Raw genomic sequence first — 27419 nt, 5'->3', positions numbered from 1 at the left:
CTTGGCCGCTACAAGCAAAGAATGGACAAAGGGTTTATGAGCTGAGCAGGTTTCATGCTGTCCGGAGACAAATGTTGCCTTCAAATGGAACGTTTGAGCTCATGGTTACATTGTGTACACAAAATGCTTTGGCGTTCAAGAGGTAATATCAGATGTAGTCATGAAAGCACCACTGCTGGGCATCCATCAGGATCTAGAACAGTTTACAAGTTAACAACCAATTCCTTTTAAATGCTGAAAAATGCTTAAGGCGCAATATTTTCATACAGACTCCTCTTGTAAACATTGTAAACTTGACCCTATTTGAAGGCAACCAAAGACAAAATTTAAATTACTCAAATGCAAGAACCATACGACAGATCACAAACAGCTGATCAGTCTCCAGTGTTAAACGTTCACTAAGTGAATTCAAGGCACCCTGCTGGAGCCCAATCTCTTGCAATCTAACCTTTTTTATATCGAACCCAATATATCAACAGGAAGCAACTGTTCTGCAGTATTGTACTGTGGATACTGTGGAGTACATTATCGATCCTACAACAGCGACTGCAATCGACGCAGGTACTGGATATTACTGTAGAAGTGCAGAGCATTCATTGTAAACTTTAAACAAAGCAAAGGTTGTTACTAGTTGTGAAATTAAGGACCAGAAGGGTTTGTATAATTTAGTTGTTAAAGTCCGTAAATTGGAGTTATAGCCCAGAAGAGGCATTAGCCCAGACTTTGCATCCACCAAACAGGTGGCTTAACTGCATGTTTAGCTTCAGGCTAAGAAAAGTAGAAGCCTCAAGCCAGGCTGTCTGCATATGTAAGTGTTTTAGGGCAGTGTTGAAAAAAACATAAACCCTACATCGACTTGCCCCGGGCAGTATTATGCTATAAGCAGACTTTCAGTTTTATATGAATCTTTATATGAATCTGTATAGTTGTGTGTGCCACAGGCTCTGAGGTGTCTGCCATTTACCGGGGAGAACTTTAATATTCCAACAGTAGCAGCGACAAACGCAACCTTTCAAACACATGATCTCGCGCACATAAAGTAGGAGGTGGGCAGCCTGTTCGCACGCCGCCTCTGGCTTCGACGGTGGCGGCGTCCCACAGGGCGAGAGGGGGGAGAAGCACACTCTGAACTCACGCTGGCAAACTGAATCGAATCTGTACGCAAGTCACCCGTTTTCACCTGAAAACCGCGCTGTGGTTTCAGCCGAAACGTCGACGGTGGAGGGAATACGCCTTTCTCATTTCTCCTCTCGATGCACGGGCAATGATGTTACCCGCAGAGAGGTGCTGTGGATTGTCGCACTGAGACACTTGCAGAGTGTCAGTTTATTTATTTTTATGGCAGGAAGGCATACACTGTCAGCTACCACGCTGTGACAACAAGGAGACTTGTTTTTCGAAAGAGATTTATTCTGTAGTTGGATTTGTTTGATTTTAGTATAGAATTTATCCTTTTCACTTCCACCAAAATATTAAGTTGTGCTGCATATATAAAGACCTGAAACTGTGTACTAAATGTAAAGTTGGCTCCATTTATTTAATGTAATTATTTCTAATGTGCATTGGTCTGGATATATTTGCAGATTATCAGTTTGCCAGTCATCTGTAAAACAGCTGGAATAGCATTAACTGGGAATGTCAGTGCCTGACTCCGCCTTACTCCCACTAAATTTAAAAATGGATGAAAAGGGAGTGCGAGCGGATGTGTCTAGGTCAGTTGAGACTTACGTAGACAGTTAGTAACCTGCGAGAGCACACACTTGTCACTTAAACTGTCCACGCCCTAAATTATGCAGAACTTTAAATGGAGTCTTCTTGGCTGTTAGATTTCGACAGATGGATTTTGGGATTATTTATTGGGACCAGTTTATGTCTGACTGTGTCAGAAGTACATTTTGTACTATCTTATTGGAGTACAAGCAACTTTGACAAAATGTTTACATAATCAGAATCAGAATCAGACTACCTTTATTGCCTTTGCACATAGTACAACGTGAATTAAAGTAATCTCATCTGTGGTTTCATGGTGCCTGGTCTGATCTAGATGGGTGGTACATGTCTAAGTAACATGAATACCGGGTCCAAATGTTTCCCAGCAGAACATTGTTATGCTTGACTGGTGTATATATGTGTGAGTGAGGTAGATATTTTTATGGCCATACACACTGCACAGTAACATCGTCCATATTAATCAGAGTTCACATTTGAAAATTGCACCATGGATTTTACAGTCTGGAGTCTCAAGCATTTAGCCCTCTTATTGCTTTTGAATAGAAAGTGTTTATGAGTGTGGAGGTGCGACCATTGGTTGCTCTACAGCGCAACCCAGAGGGAAGCAGTGTGCAGGGGCCTGGGTGGGAGCCGTCCTGTGTGATGTCTTGTGGCTTTTGCACAGGCATATAAGTAACAGAACATGTTCATTTCCGTCTGTTCATACATTTTTATGTTTTGTTTTCAAGTTTTGTGCAGGCTGTACTTTTTTGTTTTTGTTTATCGGTTTATTTGTGCATCTGGAAACACCTTAGTTTGTTTCTGCAGTGGTGTGTATGGATGCTCTTTTATTTCTACTTTTTTGTGACGGTGAGTTTTTGCTTTAAATGTTAGGAAAAATTCCACTACAGCCTGACTCCATCCGAGGGTTAAGACCTGGTTGTAGATTTAATGTCACAATTAGATGCAAGTTAACTCAAAGATATTGCGTTTAATATCATATGAAATACATTTACACCAGAGTGGGTCTTCATAAGTACAGAAATACAAAAATCTGTGTGTGTGTGTGTGTGTGTGTGTGTGTGTGTGTTAGAGTGTGTTTTCCATTTGGCTCGCCACCAGCAGTTCACTCGGCTGGTCTGAATTGAAACAAGGAGACAAGTGGAGCGTGCTGGTGGCAACACTCAGCTGTCACTCTCAATATCCCAGCCACACACAAAAGAACGCGCGCACACACAAACGCACTCATTTGCACACACCAAGAGCTGCTCTCGTATTTCTCACACACAATGCTCTGCCTAATTAGGGTTGTAATGTGAACAAAGGCAGCGGCCCTATCTGCCACAGCAGACCTCTGAGCACTCAAGTTCAGACGGCAAACCTCTTAGTGAAGTCATGTGGGGTCCTTCATTTGTCTTACGCACACACACACAGGTCTACATAAACAACACAAACAAAACACACATTCATGCACAGCAATACTATCAGAGGCTAAAAGGATACTGACAGAAACCTGCAGTAGACCCCTAAAGGTTTGGACCATTCACACACAGATAGAGATTTGCTCGGCATCAGTGCTTCTGAACCATAGACATTAAATACAGGATGGACGTAGTGCTGTCACCCATTGGTTTGTAAATATATTGGTGAGTTCTTCCACAATTAGCATACAAATCCTTTGAAATCTTTGACCAAATAAATTCTAATCAGTGAATCTTTGAGTCCAAGTGGCCAAAATAAGATACCACCGAGATTAATCTGAACAACATCCTTTAATTCAGGTCAGTATTCGGTTGTTTACACATCCTAGTCGATTCTGCATCATCCACATCGTTCAAGTAGAGGTTTGTGTCACATTTGCACAAATTCCCATAAGCTGTTTGTCTGGCGATGGCAGAATCAATTCTTAGCAGAATATGAGCCGTTTGGATTTGATTATGATTCGTGTGTCAAGCGGTACAAAGAAAAACTTATGCGTGCAATCATATGTTAGTACGATCAATCTAAGCCATTTTCGCTGTTGCACTTTTGTCCATTACCGCATCAAGCCCTCCCAAACGATTTTATTGGTCCATTAAATCTTTGCTGTAGCATAATCAGTTTCCAACAGAGGGGTTCCAGACCAAACTTTCAACCCCAAAAAAATTGCAAGCAGGGAAGTTTCTTTAGCATCCAGGGTATTAAGGTCATCTTAAGATGTTGCCTCACAAGAAAGGCTTGGACGAAAAGTCACAGTGACCTTTGACCACCAAATTCTTATCACTTTGTCTATGAGTCAAAGTAAGCATTTGTGCCAGAGATGTTTTCGTCAAGTTGTTCATGAGATATCACGTTCACAAATATGAACCGGTTAAATGTAGGGACTGGCGGAATATGTAATGCTTTCAGATAAAAATGCATAGTATCTACAAGGGTTTACTATGAAAGTGAAAGTTTTCACTGCGTGACCACAGTGGATAAAATCAGGTACCACCCAGAATAATCTCAAAAACATACTGTTATTAACTTGAAACACAGTTCTGCACCACCACCCAAAGTTGTTCTGAAATAAAAACCTAAACTTCACAACAGTCTGTTAGAACTGAACACATGGTGAGTAGTAAAACCATTACCTGTACGACTAAGACATACAGCAGTCCAAGTCTAAGTTTGTGCCAAATGTGAAGAAATGTCCTTAAGTTATTCCTTGAGATATGGCATCACGAGAAAGGCATCGATGAAAGGTCTCAGACACTTTGACCTTTGATTACCAAATTCCAATAAGTTCCTCTTGAACAGAGTGAAAAATTTGAAGAAATTTCTGCAAGCTGTTCTTGAGATACTGCATCACAATAAAGGCTTAAATGAAAGGCCGTAGACATCCATGACCTCCAACTTATAATCACTTAGGAAATTCTGTCGAGGTGAGCCGGAGATATCGCGTTCAGGCGAGTCGGAACTACATTTGTAAACATGGACAACCAGAAAACATAATGCTTTCAGACATGCTATCCGTTGGTGCAGGGGCATAAGAATTCATAGTCCCAATGAGGCATTAAAAGAAAGGAAAGGATTTACTAAATGCGTGCCTAATAAAAACTATACTTTCAGATGATTATTATTTATGCATTAACATATAATATGTATCGTAAGCTTGTTGCTGGCCGCAGCAATGGCTGGAGGTTGAAGTACTAGTACGGTTTAAGTTTATATGCTCATTATCAGTTTTTAAATTTGTTCATCTACAAAGTATGTACTGGAGCAGAAGTATTAAAAGACTCAAATAACTCCAAAAATTTACTGAATACTTAAGCAAATCATCTCTTTTCACTGCTGCTCAGCTTTACCAAGTTTCAAGTATTCCAAATTTCTTTTATGTTTGTGTGAGTTCAGAGACTTCTTGTGTTTTATGCGTCCATGGATGCCACAAAAAATGATTCTCAGAGCAACCTGCGGCTTTGCTTACTTGATAAAAGATGTTCTCACGCCCACTTCGGCAGAATGCAAAACTGTACGAGTCTCTAATAAACCAAGCTCGATGGGGTTGGTTAAACTTTTTGGCTCACACGCGTCTGCACACATAGGAACGCACACACACACACGCACACACAGGCGCCTCCCTGTCCTCCTGTCAGTAATGAAGCAGATAATAAGCTGCTTCACGCTCTGCTGTAGCAAAACCAAAATCAAAACACTGTTGATTTAAGAATCAAAACGCGTACACTCATGGGTTTTTCATCTTCCATGCTCTGTGGCAATGATGAGGTAGCGCTTCGCTGTGTGTGTGTTTGCTGTATATCAAGAAGCCCGAGGAGTAGGCCGTGCGTTTGCCAGGCGGCGTTGAGAATCCATTCCTCGTGCCTCCCACCTCATTTCAGCTCTGTGTATTTCCAAGAAATGATTCTCTGACTTTGACACTGATGTCGTCACCAGGAAAAAAATAAAAAATAAAAAAAATATAAAAACATTTCTCGAGTTGTGAGCAAACGAACAAAGGCGTGAATAAAGCATGCAAACATGACAATATTGGAAAGACCTGCAAATGTTAAGTATAAAGCATGAAGAAGGCAGCAGCTGTCTGTAAACTAAACATGTGTTTAGTTTGAAACAGTTTACAAAGCAGTTTCACACCGTTCAAATGTAGTATTATGCTCAAAAATCAAACATATGAAGATTTCAATAGCTGGTGACTCTGCTGATGTTCCTTACTAATTTCATTCTGTTCAAGAATTAGAAACTAAACTTAAAACAGTGTAGTGTCAGACACACTTTTTTCTGATACTCTCCTCTTGGGGGAGCCTTTACGCTGCACACATGCAGAACCCAATAACAAACTTAGTTTTGACCATACCAACTGACATTAATGTGAATTCAAATGAAGTATGTCATTACTCCCCTCTAAAAACGCAAAAAAAAAAAAAAAAAAAGGACTATAAGAGGTGTGCTTAATAAAATGGCTACAGAGCACAGATGTATTTAATCTTATGTAAAAGGGCCTGGGCTGGAATGCCAGAAAAATATGTCTGACACAGTCTTTGATATTGTCTCCAATATGGATGTCAGACATTTTAAAAACAAAGGATTCCCTCTGGTGTTTGTATCAGCTCCTCTATCAGTGACAACACTTTGATGTTGTTGCAGGGTGAACCCGTTTGATATAGAGAAAATCCAGGATTACTCACTTTGTCCCATGTTGTAGCAAGTGACACGTTAAGAATGAAAAACACATCATTCATCATGACTTATGTCTTGGATCTAAGACATCCTGCTGGGGATGGCTGCTGACATCAAGGAGTGTCATTGCTATGGGGTGGGGGTGTCTGGTCTGGTCTATGTGGGTGCTACATGGCTAAGTAACATCCACATGAATACCAGGTCCAAATGTTTCCCAGCAGGACATTGAATTGTCACAAGAGGGTCAATGATATTTACTTCTGAGTCATAAGCCCCCTTTCCAAACATGCACTGCAGTCCTGATGTTTTCCAGAGATCACCCGGGGGAGATGTATGTCTGCCTGGACATTAAACAGACTTCATCATCTCAGATTCAAAGTCAGCGTAATGTCAGACTGACCCTGTGCGTGAACAGAGGTGGCTGTCTGGGGGAGTGAGTGGGCATATTGATAATGTTGACTAAGTGTGGCTGCTCTGTGCTCTGCTCAGCACATCTTTATATTACTTTACATTCTCCTGTTGTTATTGCGGATACGTTTAAACACACTTAGCGTTGATGCCAACTCAACCCTCCCTGCCCAGGTGGTCTAACGCTGCATTCACACATTCACACTTTGAGCAACAAAATGGTTAAAAACAATTAACAGTGGCAAGCTACATTTTTGGCGAGTTCGCCGTTGAAATGTCAATGCCATCCGTTGGTGGTAAAACAAACGCCTATGATTGGTTGACGCGTCACCGCATCATCAGAGCATTGGAGGAAGTTCAGTCCAGCTCAACTTTGAATTCTAGAGCGTTACACCCATAACATAGGAAAGTGCTGGGCTTCAGTTTGTCACTACATATCGGCAAATTACAACAAGAAAGAATCATAACCTGTTGCTTTTTCACCACTAGGGTGAACGCAACATTAGAGTGCAAATTGCAGCACATTGCTCCCATCTGCTGCTGGATTATGTGTTGCATTTTGACTTTGAATACAAAAACAGTGTGACCCTAGTGGATAAATTAGGAACTGCAGATACTTTTACTGGAAAATTGCAGCTAATGTCTTCCATGAAGACTTTCACACCTTGCAAATTCATCCCGCAGGACCCTGTGGTGGGCCGTATGTTTGACACCTCTGATTTAGAATGTATAATCTATAGTCCACCTGATCAGCATGATCCAGGAGAGGCCTGCTCTTTACAACGGTTTGTATCTCTTCCTAGCTTCCTAGCATCACAGCAAACAGTAGCTCTTCCTGTTTCCCCTTTTGAGTGACCGATACAGACTACTGCCACCTGCTGGTATGAAGAGTTATCTCCTCTCATGCAGGTGCAAAAAACTATGTTCAAGCTGACCATTATTGACTTCAAGGTGTGTTCAAGTGCAGTTTTCATTTTTGGTCCAGACAGATGCACCTTTGTCACCGGTAGTTCTTTGATGTTGGTTTGGTGAGTCCAACCCCAAGCAACAAAATCCCTGTTTTAAATGTTACGTGATCAATGATTTCATCGATGGCTGTGTTTTTATTCAGTTCCTGTATGTTGGTGGAGGAGCCACTCAGGTCTGGCTGCATTAAAACCAGGTGCGTGTTTTATGCACTACTCGTCTGTCTCCAGCGAGGGTTTAAAGAGGGATTGCATTAGAGGAAGGATAGCTTTCAAGTAGGGATTAGGCTAAAGCTGGGTCTCTCTGGGTCATTATTCAATAGGCAGTGAGTGGCATCAGGACCCCTGAAACCTTGCAGAGAGCAGGCAAAGAGGGACAGCTTCATCTGTAATGAAAGGACAGGAGCAGAGGAGTGTGTGCTTCTTTGAATGCGTGCTGAATGGTGCATTGTTACTGGATTCATAATAACAGCAGTGACTTTAATAAAAAAAAAAAAAAACTTTCCATCTTTAGATGGAATTAGAAGGTGGCCACTCAGTCTGTACATAATGCCTCTACAGTCTGTCATACCTGCATGGACATATTTGGTAACTGGGTTTATTATTTTTCTAGACAGACAGAAGGCTGGCTGATGAAATGCACAAGAGGTAATGTCTGTGTCTGTGAGCGCCTCCTCAAAAAAGAGAACACTCAGCTTTAACTCAGCGGCCGAACCGCCGCCCTAACGTTTTCAGACCAGTGTTTGAATGCAGACTTAACATGGTTGTGCATGACCCTTGACGTGTTAAGAAGTACATATGAGTTTGTGGAGAGCAGTGATCTGGGGTTTTGAATGGATGTTTTTTCCTCATTCTACTCAATTTGAATTCAAGTTTACAGCTCACATAAGCACTGAACTTTACAACCAGCATAGAAAACAGGGTGGAGAATCAGCTTAGTATCAACTTCTAATTAATGGTTTGATGTCTTAATTGTCTTATTCTCGATTATCACATAATACCTTGTCAGCCACCAGTAACTGAATTGACATGTACACTAGTCGTCCTCTAATAATCAGAGTAATATTGAATACATAATAGAGTAATATCAGAATGAAAACGCTACATGTAACCACCTTGATCAGAAGTGACTAAAGGGATCTAGCCAGATTGGATCGAGAGAGTCAGTGTAAATCTTCAATAATCCATTCCATAGCGAAATATAAACTCCTTATTGTAAACACTTGATCCGATCCATTTTTTCTGTTCATGTCAGCACCACATGGCGGAAACGATCGATTATTTGATGAGTTTCCAAGTGGGACAGAAACATGAAGACATGGAAGCAGATTTGAAGTTCCATAAAGTTCAGTTGCGACTGATGTTTTAGGGCATGCAAACACATATACGGCATCTTATCGGATTTCATTTAGTGTCCATGTAAATAGTTACACTAGAATCTGTGATCAGATCATGTCAGTTGGGTTGTAGACATATTATTGATATAAGTGTACGTAGTGAGGTCTTCATTAACCCTACACATTTAAGCGGATAGTAGTTTTGTAAATTCTATTAGATACAGAGATTCAGTGACCCTGCTCAAGATGCTAAAAAATCCTGTTAACCATGTTCATAGATGCTACTGGTGTTTCAGTAGCAAAGGCCTGTGAGCTGCTTGTGTTTATCATTAGTAAGCTGTGAAGTCAATGCACAAAACTGAATGTGATGAAACATTCTCACCATATTCTGAATATTTACAACCTTTAATATTAAGAAGCTGAATAATTTCTCAACCACTACTTAAAAGACATAAAATTAGTAAGTTAATAGATTGCTGCTGCTTGTAAAGCATTGCTTGAAGTTACTTCTCTTCCGTTTTGTCTTAATCGTGTTTTTGCAGAACTTGCTTTGCAGGCGTAGTTGTGGTTTTCATGTGTTTTTTCAGTGTGTAAATGTTGTGCAGATGCTGAGTAATGCACGTTGCGCTGATGTGACTTCTGCATACGGGCAGATAATGCTCATACTTCCCTAAGTTTGCCCTTGAAGACAAAAAGACAGAAGTTTAAATAATAATACACTATATTACCAAAAGTATTCGCTCACCTGCCTTTACTCATTCTATGAACTGAAGTGCCATCCCATTCCTAACTCATAGAATTCAATATGATGTCGGTCCACCTTTTGCAGCTATTACAGCTTCAACTCTTCTGGGAAGACTGTCCACAAGGTTGAGGAGAGTGTTTATAGGAATTTTTGACCATTCTTCCAAAAGCGCATTGGTGAGGTCACACACTGATGTTGGTCGAGAAGGCCTGGCTCTCAGTCTCCGCTCTAATTCATCCCAAAGGTGTTCTATCGGGTTCAGGTCAGGACTCTGTGCAGGCCAGTCAAGTTCATCCACACCAGACTCTGTCATCCACGTCTTTATGGACCTTGCTTTGTGCACTGGTGCACAGTCATGTTGGAAGAGGAAGGGGCCCGCTCCAAACTGTTCCCACAAGGTTGGGAGCATGGAATTGTCCAAAATGTTTTGGTATCCTGAAGCATTCAATGTTCCTTTCACTGGAACTAAGGGGCCAAGCCCAGCTCCTGAAAAACAACCCCATACCATAATTCCTCCTCCACCAAATTTCACAGTTGGCACAATGCAATCTGAAATGTACCGTTCTCCTGGCAACCTCCAAACCCAGACTCGTCCATCAGATTGCCAGATGGAAAAGCGTGATTCATCACTCCAGAGAACGCGTCTCCACTGCTCTAGAGGCCAGTGGCGGCGTGCTTTACACCATTGCATCCGACGCCTTGCATTGCACTTGGTGATGTGTGGCTTGGCTGCAGCTGCTCGGCCATGGAAACCCATTCCATGAAGCTCTCTGCGTACTGTACTTGGGCTAATCTGAAGGTCACATGAAGTTTGTAGCTCTGTAGCAATTGACTGTGCAGAAAGTCGGCGACCTCTTTGCACTATGCGCTTCAGCATCCGCTGACCCCTCTCCGTCACTTTACGTGGCCTACCACTTCGTGGCTGAGTTGCTGTTTTTCCCAAACGCTTCCATTTTGTTATAATAGAGCTGACAGTTGACTGTGGAATATTTAGGAGCGAGGAAATTTCACGACTGGATTTGTTGCACAAGTGGCATCCTATGACAGTTCCACGCTGGAATTCACTGAGCTCCTGAGAGCGGCCCATTCTTTCACAAATGTCTTGTTTCACAGTCTGCATGCCTGAGTGCTTGAATTTATACACCTGGGGCCAGGCCAAGTGATTAGAACACCTGATTCTGATCATTTGAATGGGTGAGCGAATACTTTTGGTAATATAGTGTATGTGTATTTCCAATGGCAATCCTAATATCTGGGGGGGCTAAGACATACATGTTCTATGCCCCCAGCCTAAACCAGAAAAATCTGTCATAGGGTAGATAATAGATTGTGGAGTATTGTCAATGAACTGTAGGGCCTTCATGTCCTACAGTGACATTACACACAAGGAAGCCACCAGAGGGCCTACATTCTCATATTTTTCAAGGGGCCCCGAACAGTTGCTTGGTTTGCCTGTCGTGACGGTGCACCCCATTGAATTTATGTCACTTTTACAAGGTTTTACAAGCAAAACTTTTGTAAGCTTTTTATTTTGATCAAATTCAGAATTAATAACGTACAATTTTATTAACAAGGCTGAAAGTTGCATTGTTCTAAAACTACAACTGCAACAATACCAATTCCTGCTCGTATCCACATAATTAATGAGCTTACACGGACCCTAAGCTCGACAAGCTGAAGGAGGCCAGATCCCTACCACTGCACCACGGTGTGGCATGGTAGCTGCAGATCCCAGAACAAGAAGGACTTGGCCCGGGTGGTTAAAACAGCACAGAGGATTGTGGGAACAGCGTATGCTAGCCTCCTACACAAGCGAGCTAGCAGCATCAATAAACCCTGACCCACACAGGTCAAAGACAGTTTGTCCTCTTGCCATCAGAGAAAAGATACTGGGCTATCAGAACACAAACTAAGAGACTGAGGAACAGCTTCTTCCCCAGAGACACAGCCCTCCATCTCAAAAGCCTGTGAATACAGTAAAGGTCCTTAGGAACTGAAGAAGCCACTTGGATGAGTGGTGAAAAGTCTGATTGTCTGTGTTTTACATGAATTGTGAATAAAAACTTCATGCTTTAACAAGTTTACATCCATCCACACTGGACAATCGTAGGTATTATTAAAAAAAAAGAAGTGACCAGAAGTATTAAAGGATGGATAAATCAACAGTGAAAAAAGTGACTACCTGAGCATGGCAGTCTGGGTCTCCTTTTGCTGATGCTGTAAATTCCCTTCCCTCTGAGATTTTTGAGCTACAGTGCAACTCGACTGAGGCCGCAGAGAGGGGGCTTAGACCAGGATCAAACACAAACCCTCGACTCGTAGCTCATGTCCGTTGGTGTGTCAGGATCTTCCGGAGAATCCTGCCATTTCTCATGACGTTAAGACATCTCACCACCGCCAAGGTCACCACCAGAGCTGAAATCCACAGAGGTCAGGTCGGATGGACGTGCAGCTGTACTCTATCTGGAGCTACGTTTCTACACACATTTGATCCCTGTGTGGTCACGTTGAGGGAGTTTTTACTTGAAGATGTCTCCATTAAACAAAATCAATGTGCTGTGTTTGGTCAGGGCCATTTATAGAACCAGATACTGCAAATGTAGTCAGCAGAGAGGGCTCCACTTACTCAAATCGCTCTTCTATCTTTGGTATAATTTGGGCCTGCCGTTTGGGAAAAAGGTATTCAGGATTTCATTATGACTTCGACATGAATTGCACAGAGATGGAGGTGACTTGATGAAAAAAATAGAGATAAGCAAACAGGAGAACACAGATGAACCAAACTTATAAGTACTAACCAATGTGTTTAACACTTTCAAGTCTTTACGCCTGTGAATTTGTCTTTCCTTTCCCAGTCATTTCAAATACTATACAGGCATAACATTATGCCCACCTTCCTAATATTGTGTAGGTCTCTCTTGTGTCTCCAAAACAGTTGTGACTCATCAGAGAATGGACATGGGCCTTCTGAGGGTGTCCTGTGGTGTCTGGCAACAGAATGTTGTTAGTGGGGATTTTTGAGGGTAGGGGAGTCAACCTCAATATGTGGACGACGCTATAGATTTTGGTTAACAAGTCACCTGAGGAAATGTTATTACTTAAAACGATGGAGAATTATTTTGTGCCAAACAGTCGTTGGTGATTAAATAAAGTTCTAAAATTTTCAAATGGACAAAAACCCCAAAGAACTTGGTTCCTCTAAATAGTGTGAAAAAAGCACCATCAGGAAGTATTGAGATCAAGATGTTAACACTGATACAGCAAAGGCTTTGCATTGTCATTTTGTATCACCACACACAGACATACCGATACACCAACGAGGACAGAACGATGCCATAATATAGATTTGTTTTCTCACGCTGATAATTTAGTTTATCATAGGAAGCATTTTGAAACTTTGAGTGGAGGATCAAAATGTGATGGACACTACACTAGAATAATAAAAACGATGTCTTTCTTCTATTTCGGTCCTAATTGTCACCATCCTTTTAAGGTAACCTGCCAGGTCTGTGACCACGTGTCATACTAATCCTCATCCCATCAAGATCTCCAGCGTTCTCTTCTTCTAACAACCACGACCAGAAGTGTCTAGCACGACCATACCTTCAACTTCCCAAATATGAAGACGTTACGATTGGGTCTAACCACCAAAGACTCAAATTTCTCCTGATCGTGCACATTTTGCACTGTTTTTCCTGAGTGAATGACTATATACACCCATCAGGCATAACATTATGACCACCTTGCTAATATTGTGTAGGTCTCCCTCGTGCCTCCAAAACAGTTGACTCATCAGAGAATGGACATGGGCCTTCTGAGGGTTTGTGGCGGATTACATTTCTCTCATCTTAATATTATATATTTTTTATGTTTGATTTTTACTGTTTGTTTGTTATTGTTGTTTGTCTGTCTTGATCACTATGACGTGTGCTGCCTTTCTTGGCCAGGTCACCCTTGTGAAAGAGTTCTTGATCTCAATGGGTTTTTATCTGGTTAAATAAAGGTTATAATAATAATAATAATAATAATAATAATAATAATAATAATATCTTGTATTTTTCACTTGTTTATATCCATATTAGTTTTATACTGAAAACATTTAAGTTTTTGTTTTTGTAACTTTAACTTTTTTTATTCGTATATATTATTTGTGTATTTTCCCTCCCGGGATCAATAAAACATGTATAGCTATCTGTCTTGTTTGTACCTTTTTACTTCTTATTTGTTTAAATTCAGGTAAGACGCACGAACACCACTCAATGCCCATGAACTAAAATAAAACGAAAAGATAAGGAAGTGATTCATGATGAATGGGGGCTGTGCTGTCATGATTGAGATTAGATAAGATAACCTGTCTAATCCTTATGTTCATTTCCTTTGTGGTCTTGCAAAATATCCCACAGTCACATATATAAAGAGGTGCACCGGTCCAGCCAATACACGCTGATAATTAGAAAACTGTGAATGTCTGATCATTCTGTTTGAGAACAGCTTTTTGTCTTTGACTCCGATTCAATTGAAAGGTAAGAATTAAATAACACTCGTGAACAAGGTGCAGTCGCTACAATAGAGTAAATGATTAATTTAACCTTTTTTTATTATTATTATTTGTAGTATGACGTGGACTGTGGCCTTTCTTGTGTTACCTATGGTCGTCCACATGGCTGAACCTGGAGAGGGTTCTGAGAGCCAGGCGAGAAGCGCTGCTGCTAGAGAAGCGTGCAGCTGATTACCCAGCGCAGGGGGTGAATAGTCTCAACATGCGTCTCTAAAAGAATTTATTAAAAGTTTGCATTTTGCCGGCTATTTCTCACACATTCATCTACATCGTCTTTGTTGATGAAGCATTTCTTGTTCTTTCATTTTGGCAATTTGTCACTGCTGAATAAATTTATCATATCACAAGAAAAGAACTTTCTCTTGTCTTAAACTGTGTTGTGCCATTTTTTATTTTTTTTTACTTTTAAAACAAAGTCACACATTACTGGAAACCTGAGATCTGAAAAAGTGAAAAGAAGTGTATGTGTGTTACAGGTTTTGGTTTGGTGTAAGGAAAGGGTTTTGGTTTCTGTTTTGAGCATAGTGGGATAATAATGGGATAATGATGAAAAATATGAAATGAAATGAAAAATATTATACTAGCAATATCGACCCGCAATTTGTTAACCTTACCTAACACTAGCCACATAAGCTAAGAGTTATACCAAGCAATGTGAGGCTATAGCACCTAAATCCTCAAGGGCATTTATTAGGAAAGTGTGGTTAAGTAACCAACATAGTTATTGATTATCAGCAAGATTGTGTTTGCACCTCGTACAGACATCGCATTATCTCTGTAGGCAGGAAACCTGCCCACAAAGTCCGAAAACTAAACAGCCATAGTTCAACTAGAGGCCTTATCAGTATAAATAAACAGACATTTAAAAATTAAGTATATGTCCAAGCACTGCACTAACACATCATGGTTACCCTCTAACGTGGTCTACAGTGAAAGTAATGAATTCATTTTACACTGGAAAAACCTTGAAGACAAGTAAGTAATGAAAGAACAGAACCACATCTGAACAGAGCCTGGTTTAATGTTTATGATAGATGACCTGTCTGATCCTTATCCTAACAGACTCCAGTCATGTGAGTTTCAGACGGGCACCGACCAGAGGTAAAAGTGTTAAAGAAACCTCCAAAACACCAATTTCCTTTCTTTAAGCATTGTTTTTATGCACTGTGCAGACTTATGCAAAATATGGCACGATGACTCAGGATATTCAGTCCTGTCTATATATAAAGAGAGGTACCAGTCTGTCAGTGCACACTGGCACTGTGAAATCGGTCAGCAGCCTTTTTGCTTTTGATCCAATTCAGAGGAAAGGTAAGGTAATTAAGCTTTTTAATCCGTAATATTTCATTTTATTGAATTCATTTATGTAATTATTTATTTTGTAGGATGAAGTGCACAGTGATATTTCTCGTGTTGTCCATGGTCGTCCTCATGGCTGAACCTGGGGAGGGCTTTATAGGAGCACTTATCCACGGAGGTACAGTCATAAAATTGAGGATTTTTCTTGTTATTATTCACATAAATTAGCTAAAAAAGAAAAAGAAAAAAGAAGCATATAATATATATACAGAAACGTAATTTTTTTTTCTTTTGTGTGTTTTATTTAGCTGGACATTTTATCCATGGGTAAGAACTTGCTACTCTCTCAACATCATTAAAATTCAAAACATTTAATTATTTGAATTACAGATTCATATTGTTATTACTTTTTACATCTCTGCTTGTTGTGCTGATTGTGCTTTCCTTTCCACCAGGCTGATCCATGGGAAAAAACAGCAGGATGAGCAGCAAGTTGCAGACCAGCTCGACAGACGTTCAGCTGAGTATGACCGAGAGCGGGCCGCTTTCAATTAGCCTCAAGGAGCTGCTCTGCAGGCCAAATTGTATTCAAAATAAAAACTATTGCTCATTTACTTCAATGTGGAAAATCATTACTTGCAAATATATCAACATTGTCTTTACTATGAATATTGGTGCTTTTGCTTTGGTACGTAAATAAAGTGGCATAATACATAAAAACAACTTTGTCTTGTCTTTTTCAAAAGTAAATAAATAAAATAAAATAAATCTTTTTAAAACAAAGTTATGGGTGATAGGACATGTTGCATCTGAAGGAGTAAAAGGAATTATATGTGTTGTAGGTTTAGGTTTGGGTTAAAGTTATTATGTAAATGAAGGATGTGTTTATGTATGTTTTGTTCAGAGTTATGGTATAGTGATAAATGAAAAATAAAGCAATATCATTCCAGAGTAACCTTAGCTAACACTAGCCACATAAGCTAACAGTAATACCAGATAATATAAGCTATAGCAGCAAAACCCATGAGGGCATTGCACTGAAGAACTGTTTTATTACTTATCAATAAGACTGTGTTAGTTCCTTGTTCAGAAGGTGCACAGCCTCATTTTAAAGAGTGACTTTAATGATGGCTGGAAATGACTGTGTCAGCACAGATGTTTTATCAGACTTATTTATATGTACGCACAACTAACTGCCATTATTCCTCTATGCTTCGCTGCCACATGTGCCATGTTACTGAGCAATAATTAACTGCAGCCATATCAGTCAAATCTTCTTTGCCTTCAGTATTCCAGTGTCAATTATAAGACAAAGCAGAGTCAGTGAAAAATACCCCACTTGGAAGAGGCAAAATAAACAATACATAAAAGACAGAAAAGACTTCAAGGCGTTCCACAAGGCTTTACTCTAGGATGAATTATAGTTTGTCGTTATGTGATAAGAGATGAAAAAGAGCTAAAAACAAAAATTTCTAACTTTGACAAAGATGTTTTGCACTTGTCTGTGTTCATCTAGAAACCCTTATAAATGTGGTAGTTCTCGTTTTAAGCACTAACATAACAAGGAACCAGTAAGAGACTCTCACTAACAAGTTCCAGTTGCTTTGTGAGATAATTTAGGAAGAAAACACTACACAAAAACTGCCTAGTGTGAAGAACTATTTTAGCAGACATAAAAAACAAGCATATTCTGCCTTAATTTAAGATACTTAGTTAGAACCACACCTGAACAGAGTCTGGTGTAGTCGTCATGTTTATGATAGATGATCCTAATTTCCCCACGGGGGTGAATAAAGTCCTATCTTATCTTATCTGTCTGATCCATATCCTGACAGATGCCAGTCATGTGAGTTTCAGACGGGCACCGACCACTGGTAAAAGCGTTAAAGAAACCTCCAAAACACCAATTTCAGTTGTCTTTCTTTAAGCATTGTTTTTATGCAAAATATGGCACAATGACTCAGGATATTCAGTCCTGTCTATATATAATGAGGGGTACCAGCCAGTCAGTGCACACTGGCACTGTGAAATCTGTCAGCAGCCTTTTTGCTTTTGACTCTGATTCAAAGGAAAGGTAAGGTAATTAAGCTTTTTAATCCGTAATAATTAATTTTATTGAATTCATTTATGTAATTATTTATTTTGTAGGATGAAGTGCACGGTGATATTTCTCGTGTTGTCCATGGTCGTCCTCATGGCTGAACCTGGAGAGGGCTTTATAGGAGCACTATTCCACGGAGGTACAGTCATAAAATCCAGGAAATGTCTTGTTATTATTCACATAAAATAGCTTTTTTTTTTTTTTTTTTTTTTAAAAAGCATATAATATATATACAGAAACTTAATATTTTTTTCTTCTTTTGTGGGTTTTATTTAGCTGGACATTTTATCCATGGGTAAGAACTTGCTACTCTCTCAACATCACACAATCATTAAAATTTAAAACATTTAATTATTTGAATTACAGATTCATATTGTTATTACTTTTTACATCTCTGCTTGTTGTGCTGATTGTGCTTTCCTTTCCACCAGGCTGATCCATGGGAAAAAACAGCAGGATGAGCAGCAAGTTGCAGACCAGCTCGACAGACGTTCAGCTGAGTATGACCGAGAGCGGGCCGCTTTCGATTAGCCTCAAGGAGCTGCTCTGCAGGCCAAATTCTATTAAAAATAAAAACTATTGCTCATTTACTTCAATGTGGAAAATCATTACTTGCAAATATATCAACATTGTCTTTGCTATGAATATTGGTGCTTTTGCTTTGGTCCTTAAATAAAGTGGCATCATAATACATGAAAACAACTTTGTCTTGTCTTTTTCAAAAAAATAAGTAAATAAATAAATCTTTTTAAAACAAAGTTATGGGTGATAGGAAATGTTGCATCTGAAAGAGTAAAAGGAATTATATGTGTTGTAGGTTTAGGTTTGGGTTAAAGTTATTATGTAAATGAGGGATGTGTTTATGTATGTTTTGTTCAGAGTTATGGTATAGTGATAAATGAAAAATAAAGCAATATCATTCCAGAGTAACCTTAGCTAACACTATCCACATAAGATAACAGTAATACCAGATAATATAAGCTATAGCAGCAAAACCCATGAGGCCATTGCACTGAAGAACTGTTTTATTACTTATCAATAAGACTGTGTTAGTTCCTTGTTCAGAAGGTGCACAGCCTCATTTTAAAGAGTGACTTTAATGATGGCTGGAAATGACTGTGTCAGCACAGATGTTTTATCAGACTTATTTATATGTACGCACAACTAACTGCCATTATTCCTCTATGCTTCGCTGCCTCATGTGCCATGTTACTGAGCAATAATTAACTGCACCCATATCAGTCAACTCTTCTTTGCCTTCAGTATTCCAGTGTCAATTATAAGACAAAACAGAGTCAGTGAAAAATACCCCACTTTTACTCTAAGACGTTTTTTTTTTTTTGGTTGTTGTTGTTGCTTTGCTATTTACAATGCAAAAACTCAGCTTAAGAAAGTGAGAAAGAATGTTTTAAAATGAGAGCTATATTAATCCAAATAAGCAAAGTTATCTGCCAATAGTTATCTGATTCCAGGCACCCCCTGTCCCAACCGGGTTTGGAGTCATAAGGGAGACCTACGTAATATTAGGATAATAATATTTACCTAATATTAGGTCATAATGTTATGCCTGATCGGTGTAGAATCTCAGTGACACAAGGCACTCATTTTCTTGAGCCTAATCTGGGCCTAAAACTAACGGCATTTATAATTTGTCTCTTTTTGCTTTATTTTTTTGATTAGTTGAATTGCATATCAATTTACTAAGGAATTTCTTAAAGTTTAAATGAAGAAAACAAGCCCAAAGAACTGAGTAACATCAATTTCCCCATTTTTTGGGCCGAGAAGAAGAGCGTGAGGAAGTGCTACGATCAAGCTGTTAACACTGATAAAACAAAGACTTTGCATCGTCACTGTGTATCGCTTACACCAACTCAGAGACACAAGAAAAAAAGTGTGTTCGTTATTTCACACTGATATTTCAATTTATCACACAGTCAGGTAAGGCTCAAAATATGATCAACAGTACAACTGCAATTATAGTTGTGTCTCATTTCTGCCCTAATTGTTGCTGTATTTTTAAGATGACCTACCACATGTTTATAGTTGACTTCTCCGAAGAGAAGTCGTACAAATCTCTGAACCTCCTCAGTCAATCTTTCCTTGAAATACGCTACTAACAAGTGGACCAATCTGGGGAGGTGCATGTCCGGCTGCACTGTTGGGGTCTGTGTAGGATCTGGGCTGTTGCCGTAGCATAAACCATGCATTACACACAACAAAAAGTGGCAGTTTACAGTTCCACTCTGGCAAGCATAAACAAAATAAAGAATAAAACTGTAAAAGAAAATGAATATGCAGTAATAGTATAGTATAGTATAGTATAGTGTAAATGCACTAAGCTCTAATATGGTTAGGCTTGAGTGTGGCGTGTAATAATAGTAATGCACTGCACATTTGAGCATTCAACACTGGGCAAGTGCTTGCCTCCTTCTAGGTAATGTTTATATGAATCTTGAAGTCATGTGTGAAGTAAAGTGTAAAGCACTTCTTCATACTTTTCTACAAGTAAAATCAAACGAGTTGCATGTACAGCGTTAGTGGTTATTATGTAAATGAAGGATGTGTTTACGTATGTTTTTCTCAGAGTTATGGTATAGTGAGAAATGAAAAATAATGCAATATCATTCCAGAGTAACCTTAGCTAACACAAGCCACATAGGCTAACAGTAATACCAGATAATATAAGGCTATAGCAGCAAAACCTATGAGGGCATTGCACCGAAGAACTGTTTTATTACTTATCAATAACATTGTGTTAGTTCCTTGTTCAGAAGGTGCAAGAGTGACTTTAATGATGGCTGGAAATACTGTGTCAGCACAGATGTTTTATCAGACTTATTTGTATGTACGCACAACTAACTGCCATTATTCCTCTGTGCTTCGCTGCCACATGTGCCATGTTACTGAGCAATAATTAACTGCACCCATATCAGTCAAATCTTCTTTGCCTTCAGCATTCCAGTGTCAATTATAAGACAAAGCAGAGTCAGTGAAAAATACCCCACTTGGAAGAGGCAAAATAAACAATACATAAAAGACAGAAAAGACTTCAAGGCGTTCCACAAGGCTTTACTCTTGGACGTTTTGTTGTTGTTGTTGTTGTTGATGTTTTGCTATTTACAATGCAAAAACTCAGCTTAAGAAAGTGAGAAAGAATGTTTTAAAATGAGAGCTATATTAATCCAAATAAGCAAAGTTATCTGCCAATAATTATTTGGTTCCGGGCACCCCCTCTATGTCCCACCCGGGGTTGGAGTCACAAGGGAGACCTACGTAATATTAGGATAATAATATTTACCTAATATTAGGTCATAATGTTATGCCTGATTGATGTAGAATCTCAGTGACACAAGGCACACATTTTCTTGAGCCTAATCTGGGCCTAAAACTAACGGCATTTATAATTTGGCTCTTTTTGTTTTATTTTTTTGATAAGTTGAATTGCATATCGATTTACTAAGGAATGTCTTAAAGTTTAAATGAAAAAAACAAGCCCAAAGAACTGAGTAACATCAATTTCCCTATTTTTGTGGGCAGAGAAGAAGAGCGTGAGGAAGTGCTACGATCAAGCTGTTAACACTGATAAAACAAAGACTTTGCATCGTCACTGTGTATCGCTTACACCAACTCAGAGACACAAGAAAAAAAGTGTGTTCGTTATTTCACACTGATATTTCAATTTATCACACAGTCAGGTAAGGCTCAAAATATGATCAACAGTACAACTGCAATTATAGTTGTGTCTCATTTCTGCCCTAATTGTTGCTGTATTTTTAAGATGACCTACCACATGTTTATAGTTGACTTCTCCGAAGAGAAGTCATACAAATCTCTGAACCTCCTCAGTCAATCTTTCCTTGAAATACACTACTAACAAGTGGACCAATCTGGGGAGGTGCATGTCCGGCTGCACTGTTAGGGTCTGTGTAGGATCTGGGCTGTCGCCGTAGCATAAACCATGCATTACACACAACAAAAAGTGGCAGTGTACAGTTCCACTCTGGCAAGCGTAAACAAAATAAAGAGAAAACTGTAAAAGAAAATGAATATGCAGTAATATTATATTATAGTATAGTATAGTATAGTATAGTATATTATAGTATAGTATAGTGTAAAAACTAAGCTCTAATATGGTTAGGCTTGAGTGTGGCGTGTGCACTGCACATTTGAGCATTCAACACTGGGCAAGTGCTTGCCTCCTTCTAGGTGGTCTTTATATGAATCTTGAAGTCATGTGTGAAGTAAAGTGTAAAGCACTTCTTCATACTTCTCTACAAGTAAAATCAAACGAGTTGCATGTGCAACGTTAGTGCTATGCAGAGAGCTAACCAAGACAATACCGTTGTTTTACTTGGTTTGTGCAATTAAAAATGACTCAAGTATGCATCTTAAGAGTGACTACTGACTAATCACTAATGCCATTTAACTAAACCAAAACCTTGAAGATAAGAAAGAGTGGCGTCATGTCTGTACAGACTTTGGTGTCATGTTTGAGATTAGATCAATAACTTGTCTGATCCGAATGGAAAAATACCTTGTGTTCATGCCCTGTGCAATACTGCACAAAAAAATAACCCAAGGACTTTAATTAATTTATCCTTGCATGTATATAAAGCGGTGCCAGTTGGTCTGCCAACTGTACAAACAGGTAGTTAAAATGAAATTCTGAGTTCTGTCTTTGACTCTGATTCCTTGGAAAGGTAAAAATGAAATATCTTAACTTTAAAACAATACAGTTAATTATACATGTCACCTTTGTGGTTTGTTTTAGTTTTAGGGTGAAGTTGACTGTGGTAATAGTATGTGCTCCATGTGCTCCAACAGTAGGAACTTGCTACTCTCCCAACATCACACAGTCATTAAAATTGAAAATATTTAATTACTTGTTGGATTGATATTATTAACACAATTTCCATCTTGCTCTTGCAGTATGTTCTATGAGAAAAAACAGCGTGATGATCAGCAAGTTGAACAGCAGCTTGACAAACATTCAGCTGATTACAACTGAGAACAGGCTGCTTTCGAATAGCCTCAAGAAGGCTTTCTGTAGGAATGTTAACATTGCAAAGAAAAACTCCTTGTTTCTTTAATTTCACTTTGGGCTAGTGATTTCATGCAAATATATTTACACTGTCTTTGACCAGCAGCTAGAAAAATGTTCAGCCGATTACAACAAAGTACAAGTTGCTTTTGTATAGCCTGAATGGGCCTCACCAAAGAGACATTTTTGTTGTAAAATAAAAACTTCTTGCTATTTTACTTACACATGGCCTGACATTTCTTGCAGGTATATCTACATTTGCTTTACAAATATCTACTTTCACATGTTACTAACATAAAATAAAATAAAAAACACCTTCGTTAGCAGTTGCTCAATAAACTTGCATCATAGCACATGAAAAGGACTGTCTCCTGCCTTACTCAATGTGTACTCATACATGTTTTTGTGATTCAGTTTGAGTTTTATACTACTAGAGTGAGGGCATTTTGACTTTCTCACAAGCCTACAAAGTGCTATTTGAGGGTGAAAAGTTGATTTTAGGGGTATAGTTAGAATTAATTTAGGTCAGGTGTAGGACAGGGGTTTAGGGTATGATATTGCGCTGGTGGTTAAGATTAAAATAGGGGGAAAGGGAATGAATTATGACAATAAATGTCTTCACAAAGATACAAATGTGTGTGCATACGTGTGTTTTCCACTTTTATTTTTCTTAAATAACTATGCGGTCTGACTAGTTTGAGGACCACACCCTTGGATCCCGCAAAATTAAGGGTTAAGGATTGTATTTAAGAGTTACAATTATGGCTGACTTTTAATTTTGCTGGTTGGGGCTAGGGAATCTCCCCACAAAGATAGAAAGACGGGGGTGAATTATTGAGAATGGGTATGTGTGATTTGCTCAGTGTTATGGAATAATCATGAATAATTTTTTTTAAAGTAATATCACTCTAAATTTCGCTAAACTTGGCTAACACAAGCCATGTAGACCATGTAAGGCTATAGCAGCAATGAGGAGGAGTTTAATTGCAGCAATAACATTATGTTAAGTTCCTCATTCAGAAAGAACATTTTCTCACTTTAATATAAATAATTATCAGCACAGATGGTTTATTCTACTTTTTTTGTATGCATGCTTAAGTAACTGCCATTATTCCTCTGTACTTTGCAGCTTCATGTGCCATGTTACTAAGCAGTAAGTAACTTTAGTCATACCCAACATTTATGCCATTCAGTACTTCAGTGTTGAGTAGAAGAGAGTCAGCAAGAAATTGCACAGTAATCAAAAATGTCATAAAAGAGGTGTTCCACAAGGCTTTATTCTAGGGCCTATTCTGCTATTCATATTCATATCTATCTATCTATCTATCTATCTATCTATCTATCTATCTATCTATCTATCTGGTGGAGGACTCGCACTATCAGATGGTGCAACCCGGGGCATGTTACGGTGGAGGAGATTGTGTGCAACAGAGACATTGAGTTGCTGGTGGTAGGTCTCAGACCGTATTACATGCCCAGAGAGTTCTCCCACGCCATTGTTGTTTGTGTTTACGTCCCTCCGCGTGCACACGCCGAGACCGCGTGTGACGTCATCCACTCCACCATAGCGGGACTGCAAACACAACACCCAGACGCCTTCATCGCCATCTCTGGGGATTTTAACCACGTCACACTGGACTCCACACTACCAGACTTTCACCATAACCTGGTCCTGCTCACACCACACTACAAGGCAAAGATCCAGAGACAGTCCACAACCACACACTCCTTCAGGAAATGGTCTCCTGAGGCAGTGGAGGCTCTGAGGGACTGCTTTGAACCTACTGACTGGAAGGTCCTGCAGGACGCACATGGTGAGGACATCGAGGGGGTCACCCACTGCACTACTGACTACCTGAACTTCTGTATGGATGTTGTGGTCCCCATTAGGACTGTACGCTGCTTCCCGAACAACAAGCCCTGGATCACCAGTGATGTCAAGGACATCCTTAACAGGAAGAAGAGGGCATTCAAGGATGGTGACCGAGACGAGCTGAAGCGCGTACAGGGGGAACTCAAGGTCCAGCTGAGAGAGGCAAAGGAGGAGTACAGAAGAAAGGTGGAACAGAAGCTGCAGCACAACAACATGAGGGAGGTCTGGGATGGCATGAAAACCATCACAGGCTGCAAGAAGAAGGGCAGCAGCACAGAAGAGGGGGATGCTGGGAGAGCAAACCAGCTGAACCTGTTTTTTAACAGGTTTGATACTCCAGCTCCTACAGACCGTATTACAGACTGCCCACTTCACACCCCCATCACGTCCATCATCACCTCGGACTGCAGAGCTCCCCCACCCGCCACACCCATGGACAGTTGAACGGCTGCTGCTCCATCTCCTCAGACCCCAGGTCCACCACGCACAGGATCCACTGCAGTTTGGATACCAGGAGAAGGTGGGCGTGGAGGATGCCATCCTCTATCTGTTACACAGGGCTTACTCTCATCTGGACAAGGAGAGCGGTGCTGTGAGAATCATGCTTTTTGATTTTTCCAGCACCTTCAACACCATCCTGCCCCTCCTGCTGAGAGACAAGCTGACAGAGATGAGGGTGGACTCACACCTGGTGAGATGGATTACAGACTACCTCACAGAGAGACCACAGTACGTCAGACCAGACATGTGGACTCGAGTCACATGACTTGGACTCGAGTCAGACTCGAGTCATGATTTTGATGACTTCAGACTCGACTTGATAAAATTCGCCATAACTTGCGACTCGACTTGGACTTGAATGCTATTCACGCGAGACTTGAATCGGACTTGGCCTCTTTGACTTGTAATGACTTGACATGTCTCGAGTCAAATGTTAGAGTAAGAATACATTGAACAATGTTAGATTTCGCTAATGTTAATGTGCAGGATACCAACATTTGGCCACTAGATGTCACTCAAGCGTTTCCTGTTTCAAATGAATACTGAATCAACGAAGAACAATGTCAGTCGGCATGTAGAAGAGTTTATGAAGATGTCGTCCATACCACGTATAGTGACATTCGCTTTCACCAACTACTCTGTGCGAGAGAAAAAGCGGTTTGCAACATGCAAAACTTGTGGAGCCAAGATTTCGGACGGAGAGGCAACAACCTCCAACTTTGACCGCCACTTGAGACTGCATAAAGACAAGTAAGTTGATGTTAATCATGTAGCATGGTGTAACGGTCACAACTAGCTAGCTAGCATGACCAGAGATAGGCTTTAAAACTATTAAAAAACCGTGCATGTTCTGTGTGGTGGTCCAACGTTAAAACATAGCATGGTGGAAACAACATGCTTGGTGTAAATTCATTTAATTTTAGGTCCATACATGTCTTGCATCCCTGCAAATAGGCTATGTTGACATGCCTTAAAGGAATAGTTCGGTTGGACAACAATCAAGACGAAATATCGGCACCCTTTTCTGATCCAGTCTATCTCAAAGCGGCTGCTTTGGATCCCATCTTCTCTCTTCAGTGGGTGGAGCCCCATTTGATGGTCACGCCGGATGTCAAGGAGGAAGTGGCTGATAAAGTGAAGGGTAAGCCTGTTTAGGGATGCATAACTGTAACTGATATGATGGCACTTTGTTCCATGAATTATAACATTTGCTCTTTAATATCTATCTCAAATGTTTTTCAGATCTTATTTTAAAGGATGCTGCAGAGTTCCATCGGGCTGGGGCGATTGTGGAGGAAGAATGTGAAGATGATTCCACAGGCCAAGAAGGCTTTTGTTGACAGTCCTGCACTTCAGCTAAGTCACTATCTGGACAGATGTGAAGGACATAATGCCCTACTCTTTTGGGCAACGAATAAGAGTAACCTTCCATCATTGTTCCCTGTGGCCATGAGGGTCTTAGCTGTTCCTGCTTCCAGCGCTCCAGTAGAGCGCGTTTTCAGCCATGGTGGCATTATAATGCGTCCCCATCGGTCACAGATGTCGGACACACTGTTATCCAGTTTAATTTTTTGCAAATGCAATTCATCATCTTGATCTCTCTCTGTCTGTCTCTCTCTCTGTCTCTCTCTCTCTCTCTCTCTCTCTCTCGCTCTCAAGCTCCTAGCCCCAGCACCTTTCATTGTGTGCAGTCATGCTGCTTAATTGTCATGACTCTCTTCTTTATTGTTCAGCATGCGGTATGTATAGGTTAGTGATTTGATTTCAAGTTTCAAGTTTATTGATATTTAGAGTGCAGTATCACCATAAGCATGGTCTCAAAACACTGTACAAAAATGAAGAAGAATAAAACAAGAAAAGTTTCAGTAAAACAAATATAAAACAAGTATAAATGTAAAACAAATGTAAAACAAATATAAAACAAATGTAAAACCAACTCTATCTTTCTAGTCTCATCATTTTCAAAACAATAATTTCAATATAGCTGAAAAATGTAAATCAAGATGCTGTAATATGTTGTTGATAAAGTTTACAGTGAACCCCAAGACACTAAAAACAATTTAGACCTTAATTGTTTTAGGGCTTTATGGTTTTATTTATTTTCATTGATAACCAGTGCCTTTGGTTGCATCTTATTTTTACTATTTCTCTCTCTCTCTCTCTCTCTCTCTCTCTCTCTCTCTCTCTCTCTCTCTCAAGTCTGCTGTTTTTGTTATGCAGATTTATTG

General features: G+C 39.8%; 2 protein-coding genes and 1 long non-coding RNA gene across 4 annotated transcripts in view; 2 read left to right on the top strand and 1 right to left on the bottom strand.

Annotated features, from left to right (window-relative positions):
* The window catches only part of LOC311499619 (exostosin-1), a gene marked incomplete at its 5' end in the record, with an annotated part of 291053 nt that overhangs the window by 74387 nt on the left and 189247 nt on the right, over window positions 1-27419 (bottom strand). The window lies entirely within an intron of this gene.
* LOC311499900 lies at window positions 15386-16372 on the top strand. Its single transcript, XR_014699471.1, has 4 exons — window positions 15386-15687; window positions 15762-15853; window positions 15984-16002; window positions 16131-16372. It is a non-coding gene; the product is annotated as an uncharacterized lncRNA (long non-coding RNA).
* On the top strand, window positions 16562-18478 carry LOC311499806 (pteroicidin-alpha-like). Its single transcript, XM_084560928.1, has 4 exons — window positions 16562-17749; window positions 17824-17915; window positions 18053-18071; window positions 18208-18478. The coding sequence occupies exons 1-4, from the start codon at window positions 17631-17633 to the stop codon at window positions 18305-18307; spliced, it is 330 nt and encodes a 109-aa protein (XP_084417054.1). The 5' UTR covers window positions 16562-17630; the 3' UTR covers window positions 18308-18478.

The sequence above is a fragment of the Chelon labrosus genome, assembly GCF_963514085.1.
Source record: "Chelon labrosus genome assembly, chromosome: 14".
NCBI lineage: Eukaryota > Metazoa > Chordata > Actinopteri > Mugiliformes > Mugilidae > Chelon > Chelon labrosus.
Note: the sequence above shows the minus strand (reverse complement) of the source record. Positions and strands in the feature narration are given on the sequence as shown.